Source organism: Harpia harpyja, chromosome 8 (assembly GCF_026419915.1).
Source record: "Harpia harpyja isolate bHarHar1 chromosome 8, bHarHar1 primary haplotype, whole genome shotgun sequence".
Lineage (NCBI taxonomy): Eukaryota > Metazoa > Chordata > Aves > Accipitriformes > Accipitridae > Harpia > Harpia harpyja.
This window is the reverse complement of record NC_068947.1, coordinates 7,299,763-7,326,353: the sequence shown is the minus strand read 5'-3', so window position 1 is coordinate 7,326,353 and position 26,591 is coordinate 7,299,763. Positions and strand designations below refer to the sequence as shown.

The 26,591-nt window shown below is 41.1% G+C and overlaps 1 protein-coding gene across 1 annotated transcript; it reads left to right on the top strand.

Moving 5' to 3' along the window:
• TMEM47 (transmembrane protein 47) lies at window positions 1-26,591 on the top strand. The gene is made up of 3 exons (XM_052794651.1): window positions 1-505; window positions 14,111-14,251; window positions 22,801-26,591. Exons 1-3 carry the CDS (start codon window positions 280-282, stop codon window positions 22,977-22,979), a joined length of 546 nt encoding a protein of 181 aa, XP_052650611.1. The 5' UTR covers window positions 1-279; the 3' UTR covers window positions 22,980-26,591.

Below are 26,591 nucleotides of genomic sequence, written 5' to 3'. Positions count from 1 at the left end.
GAGCTGCTGCACCTGATACACCGGGGCGGGAGCGCGGCGAGGGAGGAGGAGGAGGAGGGGAGGAGGAGGAGGGAGCGGCGCTGCCCGCCGCCTGCGAAAGCCTCTCCCCGCCGTTAGTCAGCGCTGGTCTCGCTGCTTCTCCCTTCTCCCGCCCCTTCTGCGCGGAGCTGGGCTCTCGCTCCTGTTCCCCTCGGGGCCGGCGGCAGCGCGTCCTCCTTCTCCTCCTCCTCCTCCTCCTCCTCCTCCTTCTTCTTCTTCCCCCCCCCCCCCCCGGGCCCCATGGCTTCGGCCGGCAGCGGCATGGAGGAGGTGCGCGTCTCGGTGCTGACCCCGCTGAAGCTGGTGGGGCTGGTGTGCATCTTCCTGGCGTTGTGCCTGGACCTGGGAGCCGTGCTGAGCCCCGCCTGGGTGACGGCGGACCACCAGTACTACCTGTCCCTCTGGGAGTCCTGCCGCAAGCCCGGCAACTTGGACAGCTGGCTCTGCGAGTCGACGCTGCACAGCGGTGAGATACGGCTGCCCCGGGTGTCCCCGTCGTGTCCCCCCCCGCCCCCGCCCGGCTTCCCTCCCCTCCGCCGACCGCCCTCCGCCTGGCCCCTGCCCCGTCCCTCCTTCGGCCCTTGCTGCCTTATCCCCCCCCCCACCTCGGCCGCACCCCGGGCACTGAGACTTAACCCCCCGCCCCAGTGCCCTGGGTGCCCCCCCCAGCCGCCTCTCCTTCACCCTTCTCCGGGACTGGGTCCCAGTCCCCCCTTCCCCGCACCGGAGCCGTGCCCGGGCTCCCCTCCTCGCCTGCTGCCGCCCCTACTCCCCGCTCCGGCCACCGGGAAAAGTCCCCGGCACCTTTGTCCTCCCGCCCTCCGAGCCGCTTCGGCCGCCCCCATCGGGGGTCTCAGTCCGTGAATAGCCTGTGCTGGGGCCGGGGGGGGACACACGGACACGGAGGGTCCGTGCTCGGCTCGTCCCTCTGCCTGCGAGATCGTCGAGGGTGCGGGAGAGGTGTGTGAGCTTGGCTTGTGTGAGCGAAAGGGGCGACTGATTTCGGATCCGCCTTTGGCTGTGCTTTCACAAAAAGATCCCGAGTTTGGACTAGTTTCGGTTATTTTTCCGTGTGGCGGCAGCTCTCATGGAGTGAGAAGCTGTTGGGGATCAAGTATCCTATAATTCCACCCCCCACCCTCCCCCCCCCAGCGCGTCCCCATCCCCCGAAGTCACTAGTCTTGAAAACTTGGGGCTTCCTAAACCCAAACCGAGTGTTATTTTGTCCCGAGTGGGGACGCCTGGACTCTCCATCCCCCTGCCTGTGCTTGTGTGTGTCTTTCTTTAGCAGGTACTGAGCTTCCCATCGTCTTTCATACTCCTTTGCCTTCTTGCCACACTCCCTGCTTTGATTTCTTGATGCTCATTCGTTCTTCAGCTTTCTAGGTCTTTGGTCATAGTTTTGTTTTTTTTTTTTTTTTTTTAAATGTCATTTCACTATTGCTTGGAGTACTTAAAAAGCGGGTTGTGAATGATAGAAACAAGCTGCCTGTTGAATATTTTTCAGTAAATTCTTTTGTAGTACCACAATTGTTTCAGTTTTCATGGGTTGTTTTATTTACTTTATGCCTGATAGCAACTTCTGGAGTCCCAACAGAAACACTGAAAAATGAAGCCAGCCTGTTTCTCCCCCTCTCTCCCTGTTTTCTTCCCTGTCCCTGTTTTCCCCACACACACGCTTGCATTGCTAAATCATCCATTTGGATCACTGGGCTCTCTGGCTGGGTAAATCGTACAGGCACAAGATGTTTGTTTTGGGAAAGAAGGCAAGGGGCTGACTCTATATTCTAGATGCTTTCCTTTTTCCTTGCTTCTCTGAAATCCTTGTATAGGTTCTGGGAAATAACTGATCTCTGCTTGAGTAGAAATTGCACAGGTTCCTTTGCTGCTGGGCTTATTTTTTTTTTTCTGTCATTGTGTGGAGTAATATTTGAGGGTTCAAATGTTGTTTGGGGTTTTGTTTTGAATCATGTGATGCCAAAACCAATTGTAAAGAAATGTCGGTTTCAATCAGTTACCAGGGTATCTACACAAACTTCGGAGAGCTTTCCTTTCCTTCCCCAGTATAAATGGAAATTTATGTAGGAATGTCAGCTTGTACGTGTCTCCTTAGCAACGTGAATCCTTTGCCCCTTCTCCCTGTCTCCTGAAATAGTATCCCCTTGACTGCAGAAAGACTTTTCAGATGGTTTGAATGAGAACCTGCTTCAGATCCCCCCCCCCTGCCCCATCTCCACACACACTTTATTGGGCTCCCCCCTCGATCCATCTCCCCGCCACGCATGCGTGTGTGTACACACACACACACAGAGGAACATTAAGAAAAGCAGGGCAGCTTATGGAATAGCATAAAAGGACACGAATCTCTCGTTGCTTTATTGGTCACCTGCCTGTTTATGAGAAGGTGGAAGATGAATAGGTGAGGACGGACAGGAATGAAATGTAGTTTTGTTGGATGCTGTGTGTTGAAAATTTGTCCTCTCCTGGTGCTTTCTTCTATCCTGTGCAAAAATTCCTGCCTGTTCAGTTTTATTCAAGTTCCTTGAATGAGCTTTACTCATTTTCCTCGGATACTTTCCAGTCTAGTGGAGCCAGGTTTCACAAGCTACTGGGGAAGAAGTGAATGATTGTTTTATTCGAGGTGACTGGAATAAACCCTTCGCTTTCCTCATGTTTGGCGCACAATGCTGCACTCTGAGGAGACCTGAAATATGAGAAACCGTACTGTTCTGCCTTTGCCTTCTGCTAGTGTGTTACAATTCCCCTTAAAGTCACTAGGAATGCTCCCAGTAAGTTCACCAAGTTGGATTGGGCTCATTTTTGAGACCATTTTGTGTGCTTGCCTTAATATTTTCAGTGCGCTTTCCTCCTACATTGAGAATCTAGCAAGCGGTATATTTTGGAGATAGTGGAGAGCTCCCACAGGGAGAGCTCCCGCAGGGAAAGCTCTTTTAGCTTGATACCGGTGCAAGCAGCTTTGTAGCTAGCTAACTGTGAAAAGCAGTAGTATGCACAGGAAAAAGGCATCTTCACCCATGGTTTTAAGAGATTTACTTCATCATCCCTTGAAGGAGAGCACCTCAAGTGGCACCATCAAGGGCAAGCTCATGCTAGAAGCTGTTAAAGCGTATTCGAGGTTTAATTAAAAACCTTTGTTGTAATTAGATGTAGGACCCCTGACTGCTATCAAAAGGGCAACTTAGTGGAGAGCAGAAGGAAATGTACAGAGCGTGATTACATTGGCTGTTACAGCAGGAAATAATCCCTCAGTTTTCCTTGAGCGTTGCTCGTGCTTAGAGTGTGTGTTCCTGCATTCATTCACTGTTTTGAGGGCTTTTTGTATGGTTTGCAAGCAATCCTTTGCTCTCATACTGCTTTGAAAGTTGTGTAAGTACTTCACAATATTGATGGTTCAAGTATGTAAAGTAGTGAGTCAAATTAATTTTTAGAAACCTGAAGATTATAAAATACCTCATCTTAATTTGCTTTTCTTCTTTTTTTAGTCTTTAGAGTCTATGTAAATCACCTGTTCAGTTTTTTTCCTGTAATTGCAGGAGCTACGAAGGTATTCTTGCATATCCCTCATCTCCCTCATCCCTTGATGAAATTCTAAAATTCCCACTAATAGCAACTTCAGGAGCTGAAAAACTAACAAAGTTGCCAGTATGGAAAGCTTCGTGATAAAATCTTGAGATCCAGCAGTGCTGCTTTACAGTTTCACCAGCTGTCTGGGCATAAAATTATTTTCTATGATCAAAGCTTAACTTGGCTAATGCACAAGTTGTCTTTAAGTCAGCTGTATTTTAAACTCATGTGCTAAACTGAAAAAAAAACTTACAGGGTTTGGAGTGTTCCTTTGGTGTCTTTAAACAAAATTTTTTTTCAGACCTCATTTGAAGTGGATTATGTCTCACTTGTGATGGTTCATTTACAGATTTATCAAGAGTTAAGAGTTATGTATGAATATTTATTTCTGTCACAGCATCCTTCTAAAATTAAATGCATCTGATGTGCAATTGCCTGGTTTGTCTGTACCTGGACAGGTAGTTGCCTTCTTCCTGCAGAATTAATAACAGTAAATTTGAATTTGTGCAATAGACTGCAGCCATTATAGTTCTTTAAATCAAAGATACACAAATATGACGTGGAAGACATGTATGGTTCCATAGAATCTGATCTGCAGGTAAACATTGTGTATTTTGCTTTCAATACATGTGTACGCTATTCATAGGAAACAGTGGCTCCTTTGCAGCATTTCAGTTTATTGTGAAAACAGCGTATATAAAAATACGTTTGAATGGTTTCATGTTGATTAACTGTATTCATTCTGGTGAATGGGGGGTGTATGGCTTTGTTACTTAACAACCTGTATATGTGTTCATGCAACGTTCAGTTTTCTTTAAGAATATTATACTGGTTAAGAACTGTCCGTGAATGCTTGAAAGACAAAACATTCTCAAGGAAGTAAGAGCAACAGGGTCTCTGTACATGTTTAAACTTAGTGGTGAACAAGCCATAAAGGTAAGCTTAACCTACAGCATAGTGCAGTAGAACAGCTTGAGTCTAGTTTTATGCTTACAATTCTGTTCTAATGTGTTCTTATTTTAAGAAAAGCATCAGAGGCTGGTCTTTCAGTAGCATTTGAAGGGGTTTAACCTTAATTATACATTAGATGCAGATATCTGAATTGACATGGCTCAGTAGTCTTGGATGGTATCTGCTTGTTTTGAATCTAAGGAGTTGTTCCAAGGGGAAATTGCTAGCTCAAAAGCAGCTTCCTCATTAGAAGATCTGGATCGTTGCTCAGAGTTGATGCTGATACATATTTGTAAAAAGCTCAATAAGGCTGATAGTTTGCTGTAAAATAACATAAGAACAACAAATGTAATTTTTCTAAGTCTGAAGAAAGGGGCTTGTATGACGTAAGGAGGAATTAATAAAACATTCCTTCTGGTTTTGAAAACTGTACTCTGTCATTTTGCATATTACTCTCTTTAATAATCATCCCCAACGCTTTATCTGAAGGTGGATATAAAATCAAAAGCCATACTACTTCAAGCTCAGCATCTAAGACCCCGAGCAAGCTGATCTAACTTGGAAGTTGAGTCTGACTTGGAGATTGGCCCTGCTTTCTGGGGGGAGCTGGACTAGATGACCTCCAGAGGTCCTTCCCAACCTAAATTATTCTGTGATTCTATGGTGACTGAGACTCAGTTTATGCCTGATGTCTACCTGACTCCTTCAATGTGTTCAAAATGCCTTGAATTTGTTAACTACCCCTCACAGTAGTCCCAGATAGAATATTCTAAGGTATGCTCCCTCTTTTACAAATGGACCAGTTACTTTAGCCTCAGACTTCCCAAGGCCATGGTCTGTGGGAGCAGAAGATCTAAGACTCCTCTTCAGTAGTCTGGATCTTTTGGTATGATGGAGGCTACCATTTCAGCCACCCTTCTCCAGCCGGCTAAGAGACATGGTTACGGCACATTTGTGTGTAATACATGAAGTTTGTGTGAGTTTGTCTGATCAGGTCAAGACCACCATACACCTTATCGTTGATAATACTCTTTAAAACAAGTAATACGGGAAGGAAGACTTCTAGCCTTAGTGGGTTGTTGTTACTGCTGTTGTTCATTGCCACTGTAAAATCAGTAACGTATCCCATTGCTTTAAGTCTTGTTTATTAGTTAAAGAAGTCTTGCACCAGTAAGCTAAAAGATGTTCCTTGTGTTAGGGCTACTATAAGTGGTTTAAATATTTGATGAGATTTTATATTTAGAAACATGCAGAGAGTAACCTTGCCTCCGTTACTGAGTTGTGACCACAGAAGATTCAAGGTAACAAGCAGGAGGTGGGGTAAAGTCTATCCAGCTCTATTGCTTCATGTGTTTTTCCTTGTTCCAGTTCTGTAACATAAAGGCCATCATTTTGATGGGAAGTACTCCTTGAACTATTTTAAATGCTAATTGTTTTTCTCAAGGAACAATGGAATGAGTTTTGAAAATTGCAAAAGATTGCCAGTTTGCTTGAAGAACATCAGTAACTGTGGGAAATGATTACATTCCTGTTCCAACGCGAAGCGTACTTCTTCCTTCTTCAGATTGCTAAAATGTGGTAGTGTATGTAGAAGAGGTCAGAAAAGGTGAGCTTTTCTTGAAAGGCTTGTATAACACATCTCCCACACTTCTCTCCTAATGACATAATTCTAAGATTTCCAGGGTTTTGTGAGGTTCTTGGAGTTGTGGGTGTGTGCGTTTTGTTTTTTTTATTCAATGAATGAATGAATATCCAGTAATTAAAATGGCATAGTAGTGAGCTAATCTCAGAAGAATGCCGTGTATCCAATGGACGAAATGCCTGAGTACATGCTGTACTATTCTGTGAATGAATTATAGATTACATGATTTTCTGTAATGCTGTGCTTGTCTTTGAAGTCCTCTATTGGCAAAAGTGATGTGCAATGCATGTTGCCTTTAAACAATAAAATAAAGATCTATATAATGGCACCATTTAACTCTTTATTTGAAGATGCACTGCGTTTAAAGGATTTTACTCCGTGATTTTAGAAATAAAGGCAGGCCATGGCTCAGCAGCTGTACAACACCCTCGCCAAAGTGTATATATTTTGTATAAATAAGGAACGCAAGCTTTAATCTTCAGGAGAGATGTGTGTCAGTGGGCAGATGAGCAAGCACCTGCTATGTTTCAAGTTGCTCATACATCTGTAACCCCCCCCGGGCATAAAACCGTCTCGTTGTCTTGCAAAATCTCTCCTCTGCACAACAGCAGAGTTGTTTACCGTATTTTTATTGGTTTTGTTGTTCAGCCTGATCTCCTGTAGAGAGGAGAAATAAAACTTGCGGTGATGTCGAAGCACACAGAAAGTTCGAGTCCAGCAGTCTCAGGGCCACACGTAGCCTGATGAACACAGCAGCTGAAACGGAGACATCAGGCAGATTAATGCAGTCTGTATTTTATGCAAAACTGCTGTAGATGCCATCCTGAGAAACTGAGACCATTTCTGCTTTGAGTGCTGCTCGCTTCTCTGGGAACCAAACTATCCCCTCCACGCTCAGTGGCATCTTCGGGTGGAAGGCAGGGGAGCTCTGCTTGCCATTGAAAGGTGAGCGGAGTCTGCACGATGGCTGCCTAATTATTTTCCGGACTTAGCAAGCACGTCATTCCCTGAGGAGGGTAGGTGGTAGAGCACCCACTGCCCGGAGCGTCCTGCCAGCGGGCCCTTACCTTGCCTGGAACGGAGCTGGCCTCTTCCCCACTGATCATGGTCACCTTGCTGTGGAGAAGAGGAAAAAGGAGGAGGAGGTTGAGCAATTCTGTAGGTGACTGCTGAGGACGTTTTCCTTCAAAGGTGAGAGAGCCCTGAGTCTGGGCTGCCTTACAGTAATTCTCAGCATTTTTGTACGTTGGTGGAAAGGTGTGGAAACAGCACCGGAAAGTTGGAAGGGAGCAGTTAGGTAAGGGGCACTTCAAAGCAAGCCTCAGATTTGGATTCCCTCATATCTATATGGTCATGGACCCCATAGATCTCACACTTAGCTTTTTCCAGCAGACGGAAGAGCAGAGTAGTTTCAGTCTACCCTAGTAGTTAAGAAGTTCGTCTGTGAAATGGGAGCAGAGGTTCAAGTCTGGAGCCAGAGCTGGGAAGCAAAGACCTTGCAGTTTCTGAGAAGCCATCTAGCCCGTGGTGTATTGCAGCTAAGGAGCCGTCTGCCTTTCCTCCTTCGTTAGTCAGCTGCCATCATTAGCCATTAGCATTCCGCGTCTTGGCAAGACACAGGCGTACCTGGGCTTGCTCCAGTTAGCTGTTTTTTGGACACGTCTCTCTGCTTGTTCTCTCTTTCTTTGACTGGCTCTAAATGACTGTCCACTCAGCATCAGGAACACTAAATCATCCTCCAAGCGTCTCGAACGGTAAATGGAAAGTGGCTGATGCCTTATGTGGAGCCTCTGAATTATCCTTAGGAGGCACTTACGGATTTTGGCACCCAGCATAAAATGCTCACATTTCTGTTTGGGTGCTGTCAAAATCCTGGTGAATTAGAGCTATGAGAAAGCCTCACTGTTAAGCCCACCTGTGTTGTGTAAGACTTGGGTTATTGAGGGCTTTGTCCCACGTGCTGCTGCGTGTGGATGAAGACCAATTTCTTAGGGAATCGCTCAGTACGTAAATCTCCTGTTGAAGAAGTAGTAGAAAATACTTTTGTCTCTTCCACAAACAGCTGCTTTTTAACATACATGTGACCTCACGTAGTTATTTCACGTGTTCAAATTCATGGCTTTCAGAAGAAAGACGTGGTGTGGAGTGTTTGAGTTCTGTCTTAAGGAAATTATGCATTCAGCCACAGCTGGCTGGTTCCCACAGCTCTGGCAGCGCTTTTTAAGTGTCAAAGTGACTTGAGGATCCACACGCAGAAGTCATTTTCATACTTTAGAAAAATCTTATTCTCAATCCGTAAAATAAAAAGGTAAAAGCCAGAGTAAGTCCATGCAGCAGCTAGCAGTAATAAGCATACTATACAAACTGACAATGACCAGAAACTATTTATTTATTTATTGTGATTTTTGTATAAGGCTCCACTGTGGAAAGCTGTGGCTAGAGCAACTTACTGGAAGTTTGGTATGGATCCTGCCAGAAAGCGCTTCTCTCTGCGGTGTGCAGAAATGTATGCTACGGAGTCTGAAAAGACTGTACTTCTGCTGGCTGTACAAGAGCGGAGGAGTATGGACTGAGTAATTTATGAACACTGGGCTTCCCAGCTTTAGCCAATATCCCCTTCATCCGGGGCAGAATTCATCTGAGCAGCTCCTTAAAAACCATCATTTTGGCTCGGGTGAGGTTCCAAAGGACTGACTTCTCCATGGAATAATTTTATGTGAGAACTTAATGGCCGCTGCAGTCCTTATTTTACCTCGGTATTTCTGCTGAATTCCACGGAGCTTGGCCTTCCGCAGAAGTCCGTGCACCTGATCGTGCTGAAGAAAGAAGAGATCTTAGTGATCGTGTGTCAAATGCACTTCTAGAAACTAGATTCTACCTTTGTGTTTTTATATAATCATTACACTTTTTAAACTTTTGTTGTCTGTTCGATGGCTAAATTGATGGGTGTTTATAAACTTAGAACTAGTTTTGAATATGAAGCAATTAGGAATATCTCTTGCTATCTTATTTATCTTAGTTGATTGTTATGACATTCAGTGGGTTATATTTAATTTCTTATGCGTGGGTGCCTCAACTTTCTATGCTTTACTTGACATGTTCTTTCAAATTCATTATTCTTGAATTTAAATGCTATATTACAATTTCTAAGAAAAGAATATTTATTGGCTGAGGGCAGGTACGTGATAAGTGGAAGGTTTTCAGTGAATCAGAAAAACTTACTTAAGAGTGTTATTGTGTTTTGTTTCTTACCAAGGCTTTGTTTAGTGCTAGAAGGTGGTCAGTCTTTACCTTCATCATGTAACAGCTGTATGCATTTTCTTACTTCAGCCTCTATGAGGAGAGAACTCGGTGGACAACCATTATATGAAAGAAAGGAATAAGTGATTGTTTCTTAAGAGATTAATTCAGTTCACTTGCAGTATCTGAAAGAGCCCTATACACAAATGTTTCACATATTCCACAGTATGTTTTTATGTCCACCACTACTTTTACTGTAGAATACAGTGTAGGTAAGATTTAATTTGGGGGGAACTTGCTGAAAACATGAAATCTATGACAATGCTAGCCTTTTGCATTGCTCTTTCTTGTGTTAAAAAATGACCTAGTTATTAAAATAAACATTTCGGAACTTTGAGATGTCTTCTCCCTCTTTTGTGGCTTTTCTGGGTTTTATCCTAGCACTGAAGTATTATTTTGTCCAAGAAATAGAGCAGAGAGAGCTGCTTTTAGTTAAAAATGAATATACAGCTTAAAGCCTTAGGTAATTTCATCTGGGGGGAAGAAGGGAGGAGAATCACACATTGCAGTGTGCCATTAACACTGTGCTTCAGTATCGTTAAGAAACAGGCAGAATTGCCAATGAGACCAAGCTGTCCTTACAAAAAGGCACTGACTTACATACGAGGAATTAACTGAAAAGAAACGTTATCATCATGGTTTGGGGTTTTGGGGGGTTTTTTTTGTTTGTTTGTTTTTTACTGAAGATTGTAACTGTAATAAATTTTACACCATATATGTTTTGAAAATATGTGTTAAGTACCTAGGTTCATATTTATATATATTTCCAAATATTGAAATCCACATCCCTAAACTAATAGGCAGATTGTTATGCAAACACTATCATACCATCAGAACTGCAGTATATATTTCCCATGGTTATAGACTTTGTGATACTTCTTGTGCAGTACAAAAATATGTTTGGATTTTCAGACCTAAAAATATTATACATTAAGTGAGGCTTTTCTGAAGAAATCAGTCTCGAGTGACTTAACGATTGTCAAAAATGTGTTAATTCTAGTTGTTTGGATGGGATAGGTGGTATTATCAGTGTAATTTGTAACATACTCTAAAATGATGGAACACTCAAAATATCTGAAGTTATGCTTTCTGTTGGCTCTACAGTTATAAACCAACAAAGCAACTTAATTTGGGCACAAGTGTGAGATGACAGTGCTTTTTAAAATCTGAAAGTTTATTAAGATTTGTGGGAGTGTGATTTTACTTGTTCCTAACATTTTTCTTAGATAGTGGAAGTGTAGTGTAAATAAACTGTAGTGATGTACACTGAAAAATACTGATGTGCATTCTTAAAGTGTAACCAAATTGTGTTTTGAATCCAGGAAACTAATAATTATCATCTATACGGTCCCATTTTGCTCATGTTTATGCATGTTTCTATCTCTGTGAGAACAAGCAGTCTCACTGAACTGCTGAGGCTCCTGAACCGAGTATAGTAACTTATTTGCAAGATTGGTGTGTGCCTAGAAATGGCGCAAGCATATTTTGGATACTCTAAAGTAGGCTTATGATGTTTATGTTCTGTGTACCAGTAACACTATGTAACAGAGCAATCTGCTATTCCCATTTTGGTGCTGTGTGTTATAAATCACTCCTGGGTAGCCCAAGGAACACTACAGGTTTTTATTGTAGAAAACTGTTTGCTGTATGCAGTTATATTGTTGCAGCTATCTAACTTACAGGATGTTCTTCCTTCAGTGGTAGTGATTCAGTTTTCTTTGGATGTTTCTTTTCTTTTGTATAAAGTCCAGTGGCCTGGATTTTTTCTTAAAAAATAATTGCTGTTAAGTAGAAGGCCCATGCGGAAGATTTTACTTCCTTAATCCAACGTAAGCTTTATTTTGTCACCAGATCAAATGGCCTCCAGAATTGCAAGTTAAGGTTCTTCTAAGATGACAAAGAGACTTAAACATGTAGTTTCCATGGCAGGCAGTAGAGGAAAATTCAGTCCAGTATTCTTTGTGCACTAATGTCTGACCTTCATGATGTTCTTTAGCCAGAAACCCTCTCGGCTGCAGCTCAAGGCAAAGGCTGGTAGCATTGTATGCTCCTGTGAATGGAGGCTGGAGCTAAAATAAAGAGGCAATTGAAGACATTGTGGCCCAGAGCACAGCGTCCAATACCTGATCCTCAGCTAGTAGTGAGGAACTTTGAGTCTCGGTTTTGTCCTACTGTCAACATCATATCTCTTTCTCAAGAAATTAATTTTGTTTAACTCAGTTCTTTTTTAGTTGGGAGTGTAGGTGTCTTCCAACACTCATTTGTCCTTTTACCTCCCACGCCAGTACTATAGTAAGGTAGTTTGTTTATTTTTTAACCTTTCCAAAATCCATACATATATCTGTCCTGGAAGTTAAACTATATTCTAACCCCATGCTTATATCTTCTTTGCCTTAGTTATTTTCACTTGTTTGGTGGTCTTGCCAATGTCGTTTTGGAAAGCAATAGGATACTCAACTTTTTTTCCATTTAGTTGCTACTCCAATGTTGCACACCTTCCGTTCGCATTAGACTTTGGCATCTGATCAATGCAAAGATAACATTTAATATTTTATTATTTGTAGTGGCTTTCAAGAATCTTAGTTTCTGAGTTTTCTCATCTGGCACTTTGATTTATTTCATCAATTTTGTATGGCTTTTAACTTTGGGGCAATATGGATTTATGTGTCTAGTCTTTGTATCTGTGTAATTTTCTAGTGCAAGGATTCCTTTCATGTTGTTCCAAAGTGGTCCATTCTGTTTGTTTATTTCTGTATTTTATATCTGTAATGCACTCTGATATTGGAAAAATACTTTCTAAATCATCAGTACAATAACCACTTGGTGTTTCTGAAGGATCACGTCAACGTTAAAACCCACTCTTCATAACGTTCCCATCCATAACTAAAATCATATTTCCATCCCACTAATAGTAAAGCAGTGGGACACACAGCGAACTGACATTAGAGATTGCATGCTGACGGTAGGAGAATGAGAGATTGTTCCCAGCCTTGGGTTTTGATCCAGTAAGAAAACAAGGAGTAAAATAGCTTGGAAGGTTGAGTACTTAGTAATTAAAGTATTAGTAAAAAACATGCCTGGATTTCTAAAAAGAATGAAAATAAATGTGTGCACCTGCACAAACACACCTTTAAAATAACCTTCTTTTTTAGCAATGCTTTTATAGCTCTTCTATTCACTTTCTTCTTTTAATCTCCTTCATCCTTTTCCATATAATATATGAAGGCTTTTTGGTGATAATAGCTGCCAGCCTTCCATTCCTAAACTCCACAGCTGCACTGTCGGTATCTTCAGCAGATTAGATCCCTCTTGAAACTGGATGTACTGTTTTTTAAAACATTAACTTTTGCTCTTTAAAAAAAAAGAATGTGGATTTTTGGTTTTTGTTCTTATTATAGTAACCTTAAGATCTCTAAATTTATTTTGGAAATAATCTTATTTTCTTTGAACTGTGTAATGCATTTGGACATTTTATTCTGAATATCGTGTGAGTGCTAGTATTTTCAAAGTAATGAGAGATATATTGGATCCATAAGTCCTTTTCCCACAAGCTGATTTTGGCTCATCTTCCTTGAACTACTAAATAGTAGTGATAAACAGTAAATAGTGATCTGATTCTTCTTCTTGATGCCCATTATTGGCGAGAGACAAGGTCTTGCGTACTCTTTCACAGAGAGAGACAGCACAAAGCCGGTGCCTTTCTAAAATCCTACAGAAGCTCTTAAGTTAGATCTTGGATGTTGTATGGACCCCTGATGGCCATCAGCTTGCAAATGGATTTTGTTTTATGTGATGTAAGGCTGCAAGGATGTTGTTTATAACTGCATCCATTGTGTATGAAAATAACTGGGGAATACACTGGGCCAAATCCAGAAGTTGCTGTTGGGGAAAGAAAAGAAAAACTGGCACTTCAGGATAACTGATGTTTTAAAATGGACTTCAGATTTGACTTGTTCTGCGTGTAATGATCGTTACTGCCTTTATAAGGGCTTGACTTCCACTTTTTTTTTTTTAGTGTTGATATTTTTTTTCCCCTTTGAGCATCTCCTTCCTTTGCCTTATTATTGTTATTCATATTATGTGGCCTTGGTAATTCCCCAGTGACAGGTGTATATGATGAGCCTCCATGCATTTCCCTTCCTATGTCATCCTAATCAGCTCAAGCACGGGTTTGACTTTCTTCTGTGAGAAAGTTATAACAGACTGGGGGGGGGGGGGGTCAGCTAACACGCTAGCTAATCCTGACCCAGCCTCAATTTCTCATTCTCAATTGGACAACAACCAGGGGACCAAATTATTCAGTCTTACTCGAGCCAAAATCCCAATGAGGCCAACTAAGCCTTGAAAAAATGTGGGAGGTTGCGGCACTTTGCTCCTGAGTTGCATCTGTTGTATAAAGGTGTTTGGCTAATTAGGAGAAAAGAAATCCAAAGCACAGTTGTTTATTTACCCGAGACTTGATGCAGCCTCTGTGTTCCTCATATTCTGCTCTTCCTGTCAGGTCTATGGGCTTGTTTTACTGAAATTGTATTATTTTTTTCCCCTCTCTCTTTTTTTTTTTTTTTTTTTTTTTTTTTTTTTTCTCCCCCCTAGACTGGCAGATAGCTACTCTTGCTTTGCTGTTGGGTGGTGCTGCCATTATTCTCATAGCTTTCCTGGTTGGGTTGATCTCTATCTGCGTGGGATCTCGGAGGCGGTTCTACAGACCGGTTGCAGTCATGCTCTTTGCTGCAGGTAAGCAGATTACCAGCACCATCACAAAAATTTCATGAGAGCTGCTTCACTTTTGTGAAGGAAGACATGCCTTGTTCTGCATACTAATTCAGAGGCATTTGGTTTACTTCTGTGTTAACTCCGGTGAGGTTTTTCAGGATACCGGTTCTGAACAGCATTAATAATTTTTGCAGTTGCACTATTCTTACTTCATAAACAATTATTTATTTGCATTATATTTATTGTTTTGTGAAGTACATGCAGTGGGGGAAACTACAGAGGATAAATCTCAAAAGTACCATTTTAAATCTGTGACTTTATGCTGCTTGATGTCCCCGTTTTTATTCTTCATGCAAAGCCATTTCTGTTACTTTAATGTTCTTCCTTTTACAGTTTTAAAACGGGAAAATTAATGCCCGAATGTGAACCCTTGAAGCCCTACGTGTGAAAATAAATAGGATTAGGTTGCAAGGTGTTTATATATGTCCCTGTGCCATGAGGAATTAATTTCATTGCATCAGCTTGCTTACTTAGTTATTAATTTAACAAGCTGTCACAGTGTAGTCCCTGTTTGGTTTTAAAAACATAAAAATGGAACAGTTTATACAAACTATCACAAAATCTTAAGGGAGACCTATGAATCTGAATTGTCCGTAAGACTGGTCCAGTGAGGTGTAATTACAATATCAAATCGTGTCCTTTTTTTACATTCTGGTGTTTTGGGGCTTAGTCAGCACGGATGTTTCTGTTCCTCCTGAGATTCACCAGACCTTCATCCTGGTTTGCCTTCATCCTGTCACTCATATCTGCATCGGAGCCAGCAGCTTAAGCCCCTTTCTGATAGCCCATAATGAAGAGGATGACAGAATCTAGTCTTTGGGATGTATTAAAAAAAAAAAAAAAAAAGCCACTTTACAAGGATATGAAAAGATAAGAGCACGGAATATGCAGGGAATTCGGGGATGAAACAAAGCTCCAGGGAAAGCTCCTGCTGCCCCCTGCTGATAACGGTACCTGGGCTGAGCCGCAGCGCGTCAGCATGCACTTTTGTTTGCTCAAGAGATACTGATAGGTGATGTTTCATTTGCTTTTAGGAAATGAATGAAACCTAGGATCAGATTTCCTGAGCGGAAATTGTATCTTTTTGTTCTGTGTGTCGCATTGCTTGCTTGGTTGGATGAGTAAAGGCCCTGGTGCCATTATTTTAAAATTTAGTATTAATTCTGAGGTTATAAAGCATGCTGGGCAGTTAACTTTGAAGGAAATGGGATTATTGAATTTCTGTAGTGGTTTCTTATTTGGCTTTTGACTTAATTTCTCATAATATTGTGTAGTAACTTAGCAATTATTCAGCCTATCTTGCACTGCCTATCTTGCCATATTGCTCATTTAGTATATAGTTAAGTTTGTACTAAAGAAATAAACAACTTTCCCCAAGAAAAAATTTCCCCAAATCCTGCTATTGAGCTTAAAGTTTAATCTATTCTCCTCTGCATAAAATTAATTCTAGTCTTTACTGCAAAAGTTTGGGGATAGGGGGGTTTAATGCTTACTTGCATCAAAAAGGAAAAATATATTTTCCTGGGGTCGAGTGCACCCTCAGCAAGTTTGCCGACAACGCCAAGCTGTGTGGTGCGGTCAACATGCCGGAGGGAAGGGATGCCATCCAGAGGGACCTGGACAGGCTTGAGAGGTGGGCCCATGCCAGCCTCATGAAGCTCAACAAGGCCAAGTGCAAGGTCCTGCATGTGGGTCGGGCGACGAGTGGATTGAGAGCAGCCCTGCGGAGGAGGACTTGGGGGTATTAGTGGATGAAAAACTGAATATGAGCCAGCAATGTGCAATAGCAGCCCAGAAGGCCAACCGTATCCTGGGCTGCATCAAAAGAAGTGTGACCAGCAGGTCGAGGGAGGTGATTCTCCCCCTCTACTCCGCTCTGGTGAGACTCCCACTGCAGTACTGCCTTCAGCTCTGGGGCCCCCAACATCAGAAGGACATGGACCTGTTGGAGCGAGTCCAGAGGAGGACCACAAAGATGATCAGAGGGCTGGAGCACCTCTCCGATGAAGATGGGCTGAGAGAGCTGGGGTTGTTCAGCCTGGAGAAGAGAAGGCTCCAGGGAGACCACATAGCAGCCTTCCAATAACTAAAGGGGGCCTACAGGAAAGATGGGGAGGGACTTTTTGGAAGGGCATGTAGTGATGGTCCAAGGGGTAATGGCTTTAAACTGAAAGAGGGTAGATTTAGATTAGATGTGAGGAAGAAGCTCTTTACTGGGAGGGTGGTGAGGCACTGGAACAGGTTGCCCAGAGAGGCTGTGGATGCCCCATCCCTGGCAGTGTTCAAGGCCAGGTTGGATGGGGCTTGGAGCAACCTGGTCTAGTGGAAGGTGTCCCTGCCCATGGCAGGGGGGTTGGAACTAGATGATCTTTCGGGTCCCTTCCAACCCAAACCATGCTATGATTCTATATGATTCTATGATATTGGTGCTTTAGCTCATGAGTGGTGTTCACCTCTATCCTTTGGTTCTGTGTGTGTGTGCACGTGCATTTTAAATAGCCATGACCTGCAGCATGTAAGAAGAGAGGTGGTGAGGCCAAGACAGCCTGCCCCATTCTTCTACATTTTCTGGCAAATCTGAGGAGAATCCTTTGGGGATTTGATGCTGGCATTGTTAGTGTCATTTCCTACAGATTTTATCTTTGTCGTCAGCGTTTTTTAGAGGTGAATATGTACTGGCATATCTTGAAATAATTATGGAAAGAATCCCCTACTGAAGAGGGGAGAGTTAAAATTGCAGCACAGTGGAGTTTGTGCCTTATGCAACTGACCATGGATTTAAACCTTCACCTGTGGATTTCACAGAAGATCTTTGAGGATAAACCCTGCCCTGACCTGTGAATCTGCCAACAAGACCAAATATTCTGTATGACTCTGGTTAGGAGTCTACCAGCTGCATCTGGAAGAAGGACACAGGTGAATTGCTCAGAGACATTTAATGATCTGTGTGGGTGTCAGGTAGAAAACGTCACTATGTGGGAGAAAGGACAAAATGGAAAAATGGTTTCCAGGCACTTTAGAGTCTGAACAGTTGGCTCCAGGCATTTTTTTCTTCTGGTTTTGATTTATTTTGATTTATTTTTGTTTTTTTCTCAGCTTCAGGTTTCAGTTAGCGACTCTGTAGGTGAGGAAGAAGATTGACTCACTAGGTCTGGAAGAGATGAGAAAACAAAAGGACAAAAAAAGTAATTCAGCCTAGATACTGAGAATAATCCAGCAAGTGATCAACAGATATGAATGCGTTTAAAATATATACTGTCAGCTCTGTGTAACAGGGAGAGGAACAGGAATATCTCAGGTAATGGAAAAACGTGGAGCATAGAGAGAGGCAGTTGCAGGACGCTCTTGCGTGCAGCCACCTTGGCTCATACACTTCTTCCCAGCATTTTTGATCTAGCAGAGGTCACTAGTTTATGTACTTGATGGGAGCGTCTTAGTGCTCATGAACCAAACTGGCCCTGAAAGCTGCATCCTCAAAGTACAAGCTCACAAACTTGACGATGTAGGAGTCTCATGATATGGTTACCAGATAACTGACTGCTAACAAAGCCTTAATTTAGGGGTAGAAAGAGAAGGTGTTATTGTTGGAAGTCCATAAAAGCAAACAAAAAACATAATTTAAAAGGTGTTTGCCTTCTGGGGCTATGTTTTAACAATTTTAACAATGTTTAGAAGAATAACCTGTTGAGGTTAGTAAGCTTTTAACACATTTCACAGGATGCTTTTGCATGTAAGCTAGGGAAACAGTGGCTAAGTGAAAGTATTATAGGTGAGAGAGTAAAAAAAAATGATGGCAGATAATAGTATTTGGAGAATACTTAAAGGATGTTTAAGTCTGGCTGTTCTGCATCCTGAGTTCGGTGCTATTACCTATTTTCATAATGATGTGGAAGATAGAGTAAAAGTCTACTTGTCAAATTTTACAGTGAAGCTAGAAAAAAGTTGCAGATACATTGGAGGACAGAACTTGATCTTGAGAAATTGATGGAATGGTCTGAAGAAGTAGGACTGACTTCAGTAGGATGTAGTGCATGTTGCTACAGGGCAGCAAAAAGAGTCATAGCATCAAAGAAATCAAAGAAATATTGATGGGAAAGATACTCTGTAGGTCCTGTAGTCCAACCTTCTTGTTGAGGCAGGACAATCACTAACACGAGGTCGATCAGCTGAGGCTTTATCTGGATCAGTCTTGAAGAACTCCAAGGATGAGGATTCCACAGCCTCTTCAAGCATGTTGTCCTGGTGCCATACTAGCCTCCTTATAATATTTTTTTCTTTCCTGATGTCCATCCTGAATCTCTGAAACTGAGCCTTGTGTCCATTGCCATTATCTTAGGTTGCCCAGCACTACAAAGAAGAGGGTTTCTTCTATCACCGTTGCAGCTACATTTTCAGGTAACTGTAGGCTGGTTTGGAATTGCTCCTTAGCCGCCTCTTCATGAGTCTAAATAAACCTAGCTCCCTGATCCTCCTCTTAAGGATGATTTGCTCCAGGATTCTGATTATCTTGGCAGCCCTCTGGACCCTTGTCCTTTGGTTGGTGCATCCATGTTCATTACTGCTTGCCACTTTTTTCTGCATGTGCTTGGAGGTGGACTCCAAGAGAATGTACTCCATAGTGTTTCCAGGGATTGAGTTCAGGCTCACCAGCGTACAATTCTGTGGATTTTTCACTTCTAGACTTTTTAAAGATGAACACAACATTAACCTTTTCCCAGTCATCTAAATATCTCCCAATTACTGTGATTTTTTTTTTTCATAGATGGTAGAGGGCTCACGATCACATTGGCCAACTCTTTCGTCACCCTTCGGTCAATCCCATCTGTCCCTGTAGATAAGCGTGCAACTCTAAGTCTTACCTAACTTGTTCCTGCACTGCTGACACCCTCCCAAACCATGTCACTTGGAGGTCTTAGAGAAGGCGTCATGGTGCATCATCTGTCACTAGACTGGCTTTCCTGTCCATCATTGTATGAATATGTTTTCTGAACTTCATTTTGCAACTGATTCACCTGTGGAAATTCTTCTTTATTACCCTTTTTGCCATTTCCTAGGTTACTGTTGGGCTCCAGCTGGGCTTCAGCCTTCCTGATTTTGTATCTAAGTACCAGAACAGTGCTTTTATACTCCTGTCATTGTCTATACTTGTTTCCTGCTTGTGTGTGCCCCTTACTTGCACATTCATTGAGAAACTCCCTGTTTGGCCAGCTGGGCCTTCAGCTGAAATTCCTGATCTTCCTGTGTAGCAGGGTGGCTCGTTCCTGAGCTAGCAATATTTTAAAAATCAGCATGGACCCCCTTTCTCTTCATGCTGCTTCCCGATTAATGGCACAGGTTGTATTAAGTACAAACAGCTTCCTAGAGAGCGGTTGCATGTGTGTTAATCTTTGAAACTGCAACACCCATTGGTTATTAATGAAGTGCTTTACTCATGTGAATGAGCAGGAGGGATGGTGTGGAGAACAGAAATACAGAACTTATTAGCCAGCAACACCATTTTTATGATTGTAGACCAATTAGAAAGCCACACCATAAGGGGGTTTTTTGACAGCAAAACTCTTATAGTCAAACATTTGAACAAGGAAAGAAAGATGACTGAAATTGTATTTTCCTAGTTTTAAAGCATTTGTTGTGATTTCTGCGTGTTTAATATGGTGAGTACATATAATTGCATATATTTCATGTAAGTAGAATAAAACTAGTATTCCTGTTCCTGGGCAAATTGTCTTGCAGGCATCATAGTGCTACTCATAAAAATGGGTCTAAATTGAAAGTGAATAGTCTAGTTTGAGATGACTAGTCTTTTTTGAGTAGCATTTTGAAGTGGAATTTTTTTTTTTTTAAGATTTCTTCTGCAGCCTTTTTTTCTATGGGAAAAGACTAGCGCTTCTGAAGACAGGTAGTACACACCCTTCCTGACATAGGTCAGCATAGCACAGAGTTCCTTTAAATTCATCGGAAGCAGATCAGTAGTTGCAAGCATTGGTTTTAACATCTTTTGGGGTCATACTAGTCATTTTTCATAACACCACTAACTGTTGTTTGTAGCCTAAACAGGTCCCTTCCCACTCTATGGGGAGAAACAGTGACGGGAGGCAAAAATAGTGCAAAGCGATGACAGTGTTACGCAGTGTGGTTGTTTCCACTGGCTAGTTGCTGCCAGCACTCCCTTTGAGTTTTACAACAGTGTAGCTGGACCAGTAGTAGCAAAAGCAAGAACCCTCGCTGTAAAAATGTCTAAAATACCTGTTGTGGGTGTTGCTGCTTTAGCAACATGTTCTGCTTCCAAAAGAATCACCGTTTTTGTTTTGACAAGTCCAATCTGTAGATTAAAATTCAGCATACTTCATATGTTAGATGGAGGGAAGGTGGAGAGCTTCCTTGGTTGGCACTTGACACAGGCAGTTTCTGTATTGACTCAGCAGATGCCGCATCCCCAGTTCAGGAAGCCACTAAAAAACTTGCTTATTTTCATTCATCTTAAGAAATCCTTTTTGACTTTGGATGATCTTAAAGATGTGTCTGAAAGCTGAGCATATGTTCAGGTGGTTTTGAGTATAATGATGCTCTCATTATACAGAATTGGAATGCATAATCTTTTCATAAGAGTAGGTGCTTCCCCTAGTGTACCCTGTCAAAATTTCTCCAGTGTTGCGGAGTGTTTTGTGAGCTGGCGGACAAAAATTACATTAAAATGGAATAACACAAAGTAACACTTCAATAACTTCAGGATTAAAAAAATCCTGTGGATTTTGGTATCCACATCAGAAAATCCATTATCCAAACATTATTCACATTATTCAGATTGTCAGTCTCAAGTAAGAGTCCAAAGACTAGTCGGGGGGGCGGGGTGGAATTTCCAATGAGTGTTTTGTAAAGTGTTATCACCGAGGGTGTAATGAACATTGGAAATCATCTCCCCATACCAGTCCCAACCAGAGTGCATGTTGGAATGAAAAGGCAAATGACAGACTTGGAGTGTGCAAAATGTTCAAGCAGTAGGGAATATAATTAACTTTATTTTATTTTCCTGTAATTTCTCAGTGTAATTTCAGAAGGGCTTCTGTAGCCCAAAGTAGTCTTCCTCTCTGTTATCCACTGACATTTTATATTGGCTCTGGCTTTGTAACAATTCTCTAAATAGTGTTCGTTCTTCTTACAATAGCTAATAAACTAAAAAATGACCCAGTCAATGTTAAAGGAAGTAGTTATTATGGCATTACATTGCGTACCATTGAACTTTCATCAGAGTATGTCTCAGGCCTGCAAATACTTAAGCACGTGCTTAACTGTGTAGATGTGCCCACCCTGCCTGGAATCAGGGGCTGGGGTAGTTTGCAGAGGCACTCACATGCCAAAGTCTTCAAAAATTGCTAGGGTTAAATGCTGGAAGGGAGCATTGCTGTAAGGTCACATCATATATCTGAGGGGCAAAAAGGATGTTTTTACGTTCCGGTGATGTTTAGTCTTTTGTGGGTGGCAGAACAAGAGGCCTGAAGAATCAATACATCATACAGCTTGTTCTTGTCTTCAAACCAAGTGTAATTTTCACCTTACCTTGGAAACTGTTGCCCCAATTTTCTGTTAACAGTGTGCCTGGATTTAAAAGATGCCAGTGAAACTGAAGCCTTCTTGTGAAAATTGGGGTTCTTCATCTGTACGTTTTCCTTTTCAGGTTACTGTATGTGGGGTTTTTTTGATGTAGCACAGTATTTAACAGGTTTGCTGAATTCCGGTGCAGACGTGTGGATCGGGCTGCAGATCTGGCTCTCGGAGACAGTGCTGTAGAAAGTAATGATTTTTAAGCTTTTTACTGCCTTGGATTTGGTCTGTTTTATTAGCTTTTTTTCATCTTGAAGCATTTCTGACACACCCCCTAAATTCATAATACAAGGCAATGTTTTGCCAGTTGGAAGTTCAGTGACTGATCAAACTTTATAGATTCCTTGGTATTCTGTGTAACAATATCATTAATTCTGATTACAGTACACAGTAATGCATATGAAATATGTAATTCAGTGAGTCTCTACTGAACATAAATATGTATCACCTACTACAACGAATTATTTCTAGGCTAAGTAAACGATTTGATTCTGAGCTATATTTCTTAATATTCATTTATTCTTGCTTCTCGTTTTGACTTATAATAGCTGTAGAACAAGTGATCTTAGTTTTGTTATTATGGAGGGAGTAATGGCTGCAAACTAAAATACAAAGGAGAGACAGAAAAGAATTGGGAAAAGATTGCTTTCACTGTTTATTTCATGGACATCTGAAGGATCGTCGTTATACCTTAGCAATAACATTTGTTCATCAACGAGGGAATATGGAAGAATCTGTTCTCTGTGAATGAAATGAAGGTGATTTTTTTTTTTTAAAAAGAGCAGTACTTACAAGCTAAAAATGCACCAAGAGCATTTTAAATATGAATTTCAGTTATGTGATGTTTTCCTTGTTTTATGGAAATTAATTAAGGCTGCTTCTGATATGTGGGTTTTTTTCTCTTTCAGTTGTTCTTCAGGTGTGCAGCTTAGTCCTTTACCCAATCAAGTTCATCGAAACGGTCAGCTTGAAAATATACCATGAGTTCAACTGGGGCTATGGCCTGGCTTGGGGTGCAACTATATTTTCATTTGGGGGTGCCATTCTTTATTGCCTGAACCCTAAGAACTATGAAGACTATTACTAGAATCATTTAATGAAAAGAAAAATAACAAAAGGATTACCCCATCTTTTCTAACTCACAGTTTTTTTAGAACACTTGTGGAGCACCAAACAGTCTGCTCTGTTGATAAAATAGCCTTTGCCTTTTGGGTGTGAACACTATAACCAGCTTTTACAACCATTTAAAAGAACTGCAAACACTAGGATTGCTGATCTTACATAGGCAGATGCTGCAAGCTGCTGATACATAAGCTTCATTTTTCCTGACAACAAGCAAAAGGATCTACGTGACAACGATCATTGTGAGAAAACCAGTTGGAATGAGAATGCAATGCCAGCATCTGCTATTGCCTTCAGGGGAGCAGCTGGTATAGGCTCCATTTAGAAGTTTCCCTGTATCATAGAGGATTCAGATGTCTGATAAGCAGGCAATGGCATCTTGTACAATAGGCTGTGTTGGCCCCTTGTTACTTGCTCAAAAAAGCTCTTAAGGAATTAGTTGCAAGTGACTGTGTTGAGGGCAGTGAATGTAACTGGTTAATGACTTGTCTAATATCTGCATTCAACAGTCTTCTGGGAGAATAATAATAAAAAAAAAAGAAACAAAACCAAAACCAAGCCACCAACCACACAGGATTTCATGAATTGGTAATCAACTTCACCATGCCAGCTGTAGCAGATTGTTGAAGGAAGTCCAAACCCGGAGACATGTGCTTCTGACTGTGTAGTTGGAAGTTGTCTCAGCTCTGAGTATTTTGCTGGGAGGGTGGAGGTAAGGGGGAGTGGAAAAAGACCCCGTCTGTCCCTGAGGCATCTAAAATGCATGAATGAATTGCAGTTGTCCTAAGTACCCATTTAACTTTCGAACATCATCATGACAAGAATGCATATGGAACAAGTTTAGTTATATTTTTGAAACGTATTTGTTAGTACAAATGAAAATATATAGTACAAGTATAAATGCAGAGGGAGAGAGACTATTCATCTTAAAATTGTAATATGAGCTGTGATGCAGTGGTTAAAATACTAACTTTGTACACGTTCTTGAGAGTCTTGGATTGGTACCCCCCAATTTTGGTTGGTGTTACAAAATAAACATAAAATGGTTTGTCTTCTGTATATGCCCTTGTATAGACTCTATGTTATGGGAAATGCTTAAAAGTTCACATCAAGTTAAGGTAGAACTGGACGAAATAAGTACTCGCTATTCTATGTGTAATCTAGTACTTAACTAAAAATTGTTTTCTAAGGCTGTTGCAAAGAAAAAACTGCCATTTTTTTTTTAAATCTAGTTAGGTTTTGAGTGTCTCTGATCATGAAGAATACAGCTGAGACCCTATCGTGTCCATCTTAAAACATTAGCACCGCAGGAGGTAATATCTTGTTTTTAAAGGCTGAGTTTATAATGGACTGGCTGATGATTATGTACATCTAATTACTCCTTCCTTAGTATGTTTCCCACTTAAAAACATCCAGAGACTGTACACATGAAATGAAACCCAAGATAAAATAGGGAGAACTTTTACATGAATTTAATCCGCATCACTTTTATTTTTGTTTACGATTTGCTTATTTGGATATTTTCGATTAATTATGAACATATTTTTATACAATTCTAATCTTTAGAAATAACTATTTTTTTTAATGGAGAAATTTAAAATATATTCTATGTGGACCTCTGCAAAATCAGGTATGCTGGGGTTGCACATCCACCTCTCTACAAATGGTTTTCCTGGTGCCATGGAAGACACTGCTGAATTACTCAATGTTAAGACCACATCTACAGTGTTAATGCCTGTGCCACCGGTTGCAGGGCGCAGAGGGACCACAGGGCTGCCTTCAGGAGGTTGTTGTGAAGGTATTGCTGACGTAAAGAGATGGTTTATAAAACTCTGGGGCTCTCTGGAGTTAAATCTTTACTACCGTGGCAGAATAGTCCATATCAGCAGTCTTTCCAGGACCAGTGGTGATTAAATAGATTAGATGGAGCAAAATGATAGTTTGACTTTGAAGGGATGATATGGCGATGCCTGGAGACCAAAAAGGATGGCAGGAAAAATTATGTCCACTTGTTTCACAGGCACCAGAGAGCGTTTGTAACTCTGCTTTTTTTCCTGAGACTGACTTAAGGCGGATATTCAGTATATAGTTAACTCTGTATCTTTCTGAACAGCTGTGTAGTTCTGCTTTTATTTAGCAGCATGGAGAACATTGTAGTTTGGCATGGGAATTAAGTTAACATAGAGAAAGCCCACTGTGAGATGTCTGTACCTTTCCAGGAGGACGGTGTTTTGGTGCTGACGTTGCGTGGCACTTCACCTGTGCTGACAAAAAGGTACAGTGCTGAACCCGTATCGTATCCACTAATTTATCCAATCATTTTTCTTTATGTAGAGTTTGAGTGAAAACAGCTGTCAGGCCTAAGGCATATGCAAATTAATGGCATGCATATTAACCCGGCTGTTAATATGAAAGGTGTTCAGGCAAAAAATTTACAAACGTGAATGCCTGAACACAAGGTTCTTCATTCATATTTGGGTCAGAGATCTGATTTTCAGTCTCAACGCCTGCTTTTCCTCTTGAAGGTAATGCAGTCTATTAGGACCCACCTCTCAAACTCCTCAGGTCCTTTGCGTTTGGGCATCTAGTGTATGGGTTTAGGTACCTATTTTTAGCTTATGTTGCTACTGCCGTTTCTTCCTTTTCCCCCTTACCGTTGCCGATTTTGGCAAGCATTCTGTTTCTCAGCACTGAACTAAAAGTAAATACAACATTATGCCGATTTTTTTTTTTTTCTAGCCACAAAAAGGCTACATATCTGTGTCTTGAGTGTACATATGACAAATGAATCGTTCTGTATGTTGTGCTTGTGTCATGCCACCATTATTTCAGTTACTTGGCTTTATCTCACTGGCAGGATGATTCTCTCACACAACAAATCCATTGTTTTTCTTCTAAATATATATGAATAAATACATAAATAGCAAACTTGCAAGCAGGGCTAGTTATTTGTATTTTTTAAGCTTAAAGTATACCGTCCGGTGCTGACAAGTACCTAGCACCTCTTCTGGATTTCTTGCACAACTTCGTTTAGCTTTTGTAAATTTTAAAAACAAATATAGAGAGACCTATGTGTTTGAAATATAAATGATATATATGGATTAGCATGTAACTGTATATTATTAAACATGCAATGAACTGACTGGTAAGTGAAGTCTAATCTTATGGCTAGCAATGTAATTTATTCAGACTGTATTTTTGTACAGAGCAGTGCACACTAACCTATTGCCTCTGTGTCCTCTATAATGCCTAAAACTGTGCCTAGAAATTTCATTTCTGTCTTTAAAGGAAAAAAAAAAAAAGACAACTAAATGCTTCATGTTGTTGATGGTATTGGTTTTTCTGATGTTGTTCTTTATTTATTTTTGAGAAGTGTATGGTATGTTTATTAAATGAATCCATCAAAATACGGTTTGTTTTAAATGGTCATTGTTAGCAGGGAAAGACACGTGGTTTTTTATCAAAACTTTTAAGTTTGCAGTTTTAATACCATTCCTGCATTTCACGATTTTTGTAGCTTACATGAAGTTTTATGTGAAAAAGTAACTGAAATAAAAAAATTGTTACACTAACCAAA

Coding starts and splice junctions, on each gene's coding strand:
- TMEM47 (XM_052794651.1), top strand. CDS start 280: ATGGCTTCGGCCGGCAGCGGCATGGAGGAGGTGCGCGTCTCGGTGCTG. Junction 506..14,110: donor CGAGTCGACGCTGCACAGCG/GTGAGATACGGC, acceptor TCTCCCCCCTAG/ACTGGCAGATAGCTACTCTT. Junction 14,252..22,800: donor AGTCATGCTCTTTGCTGCAG/GTAAGCAGATTA, acceptor TTTCTCTTTCAG/TTGTTCTTCAGGTGTGCAGC.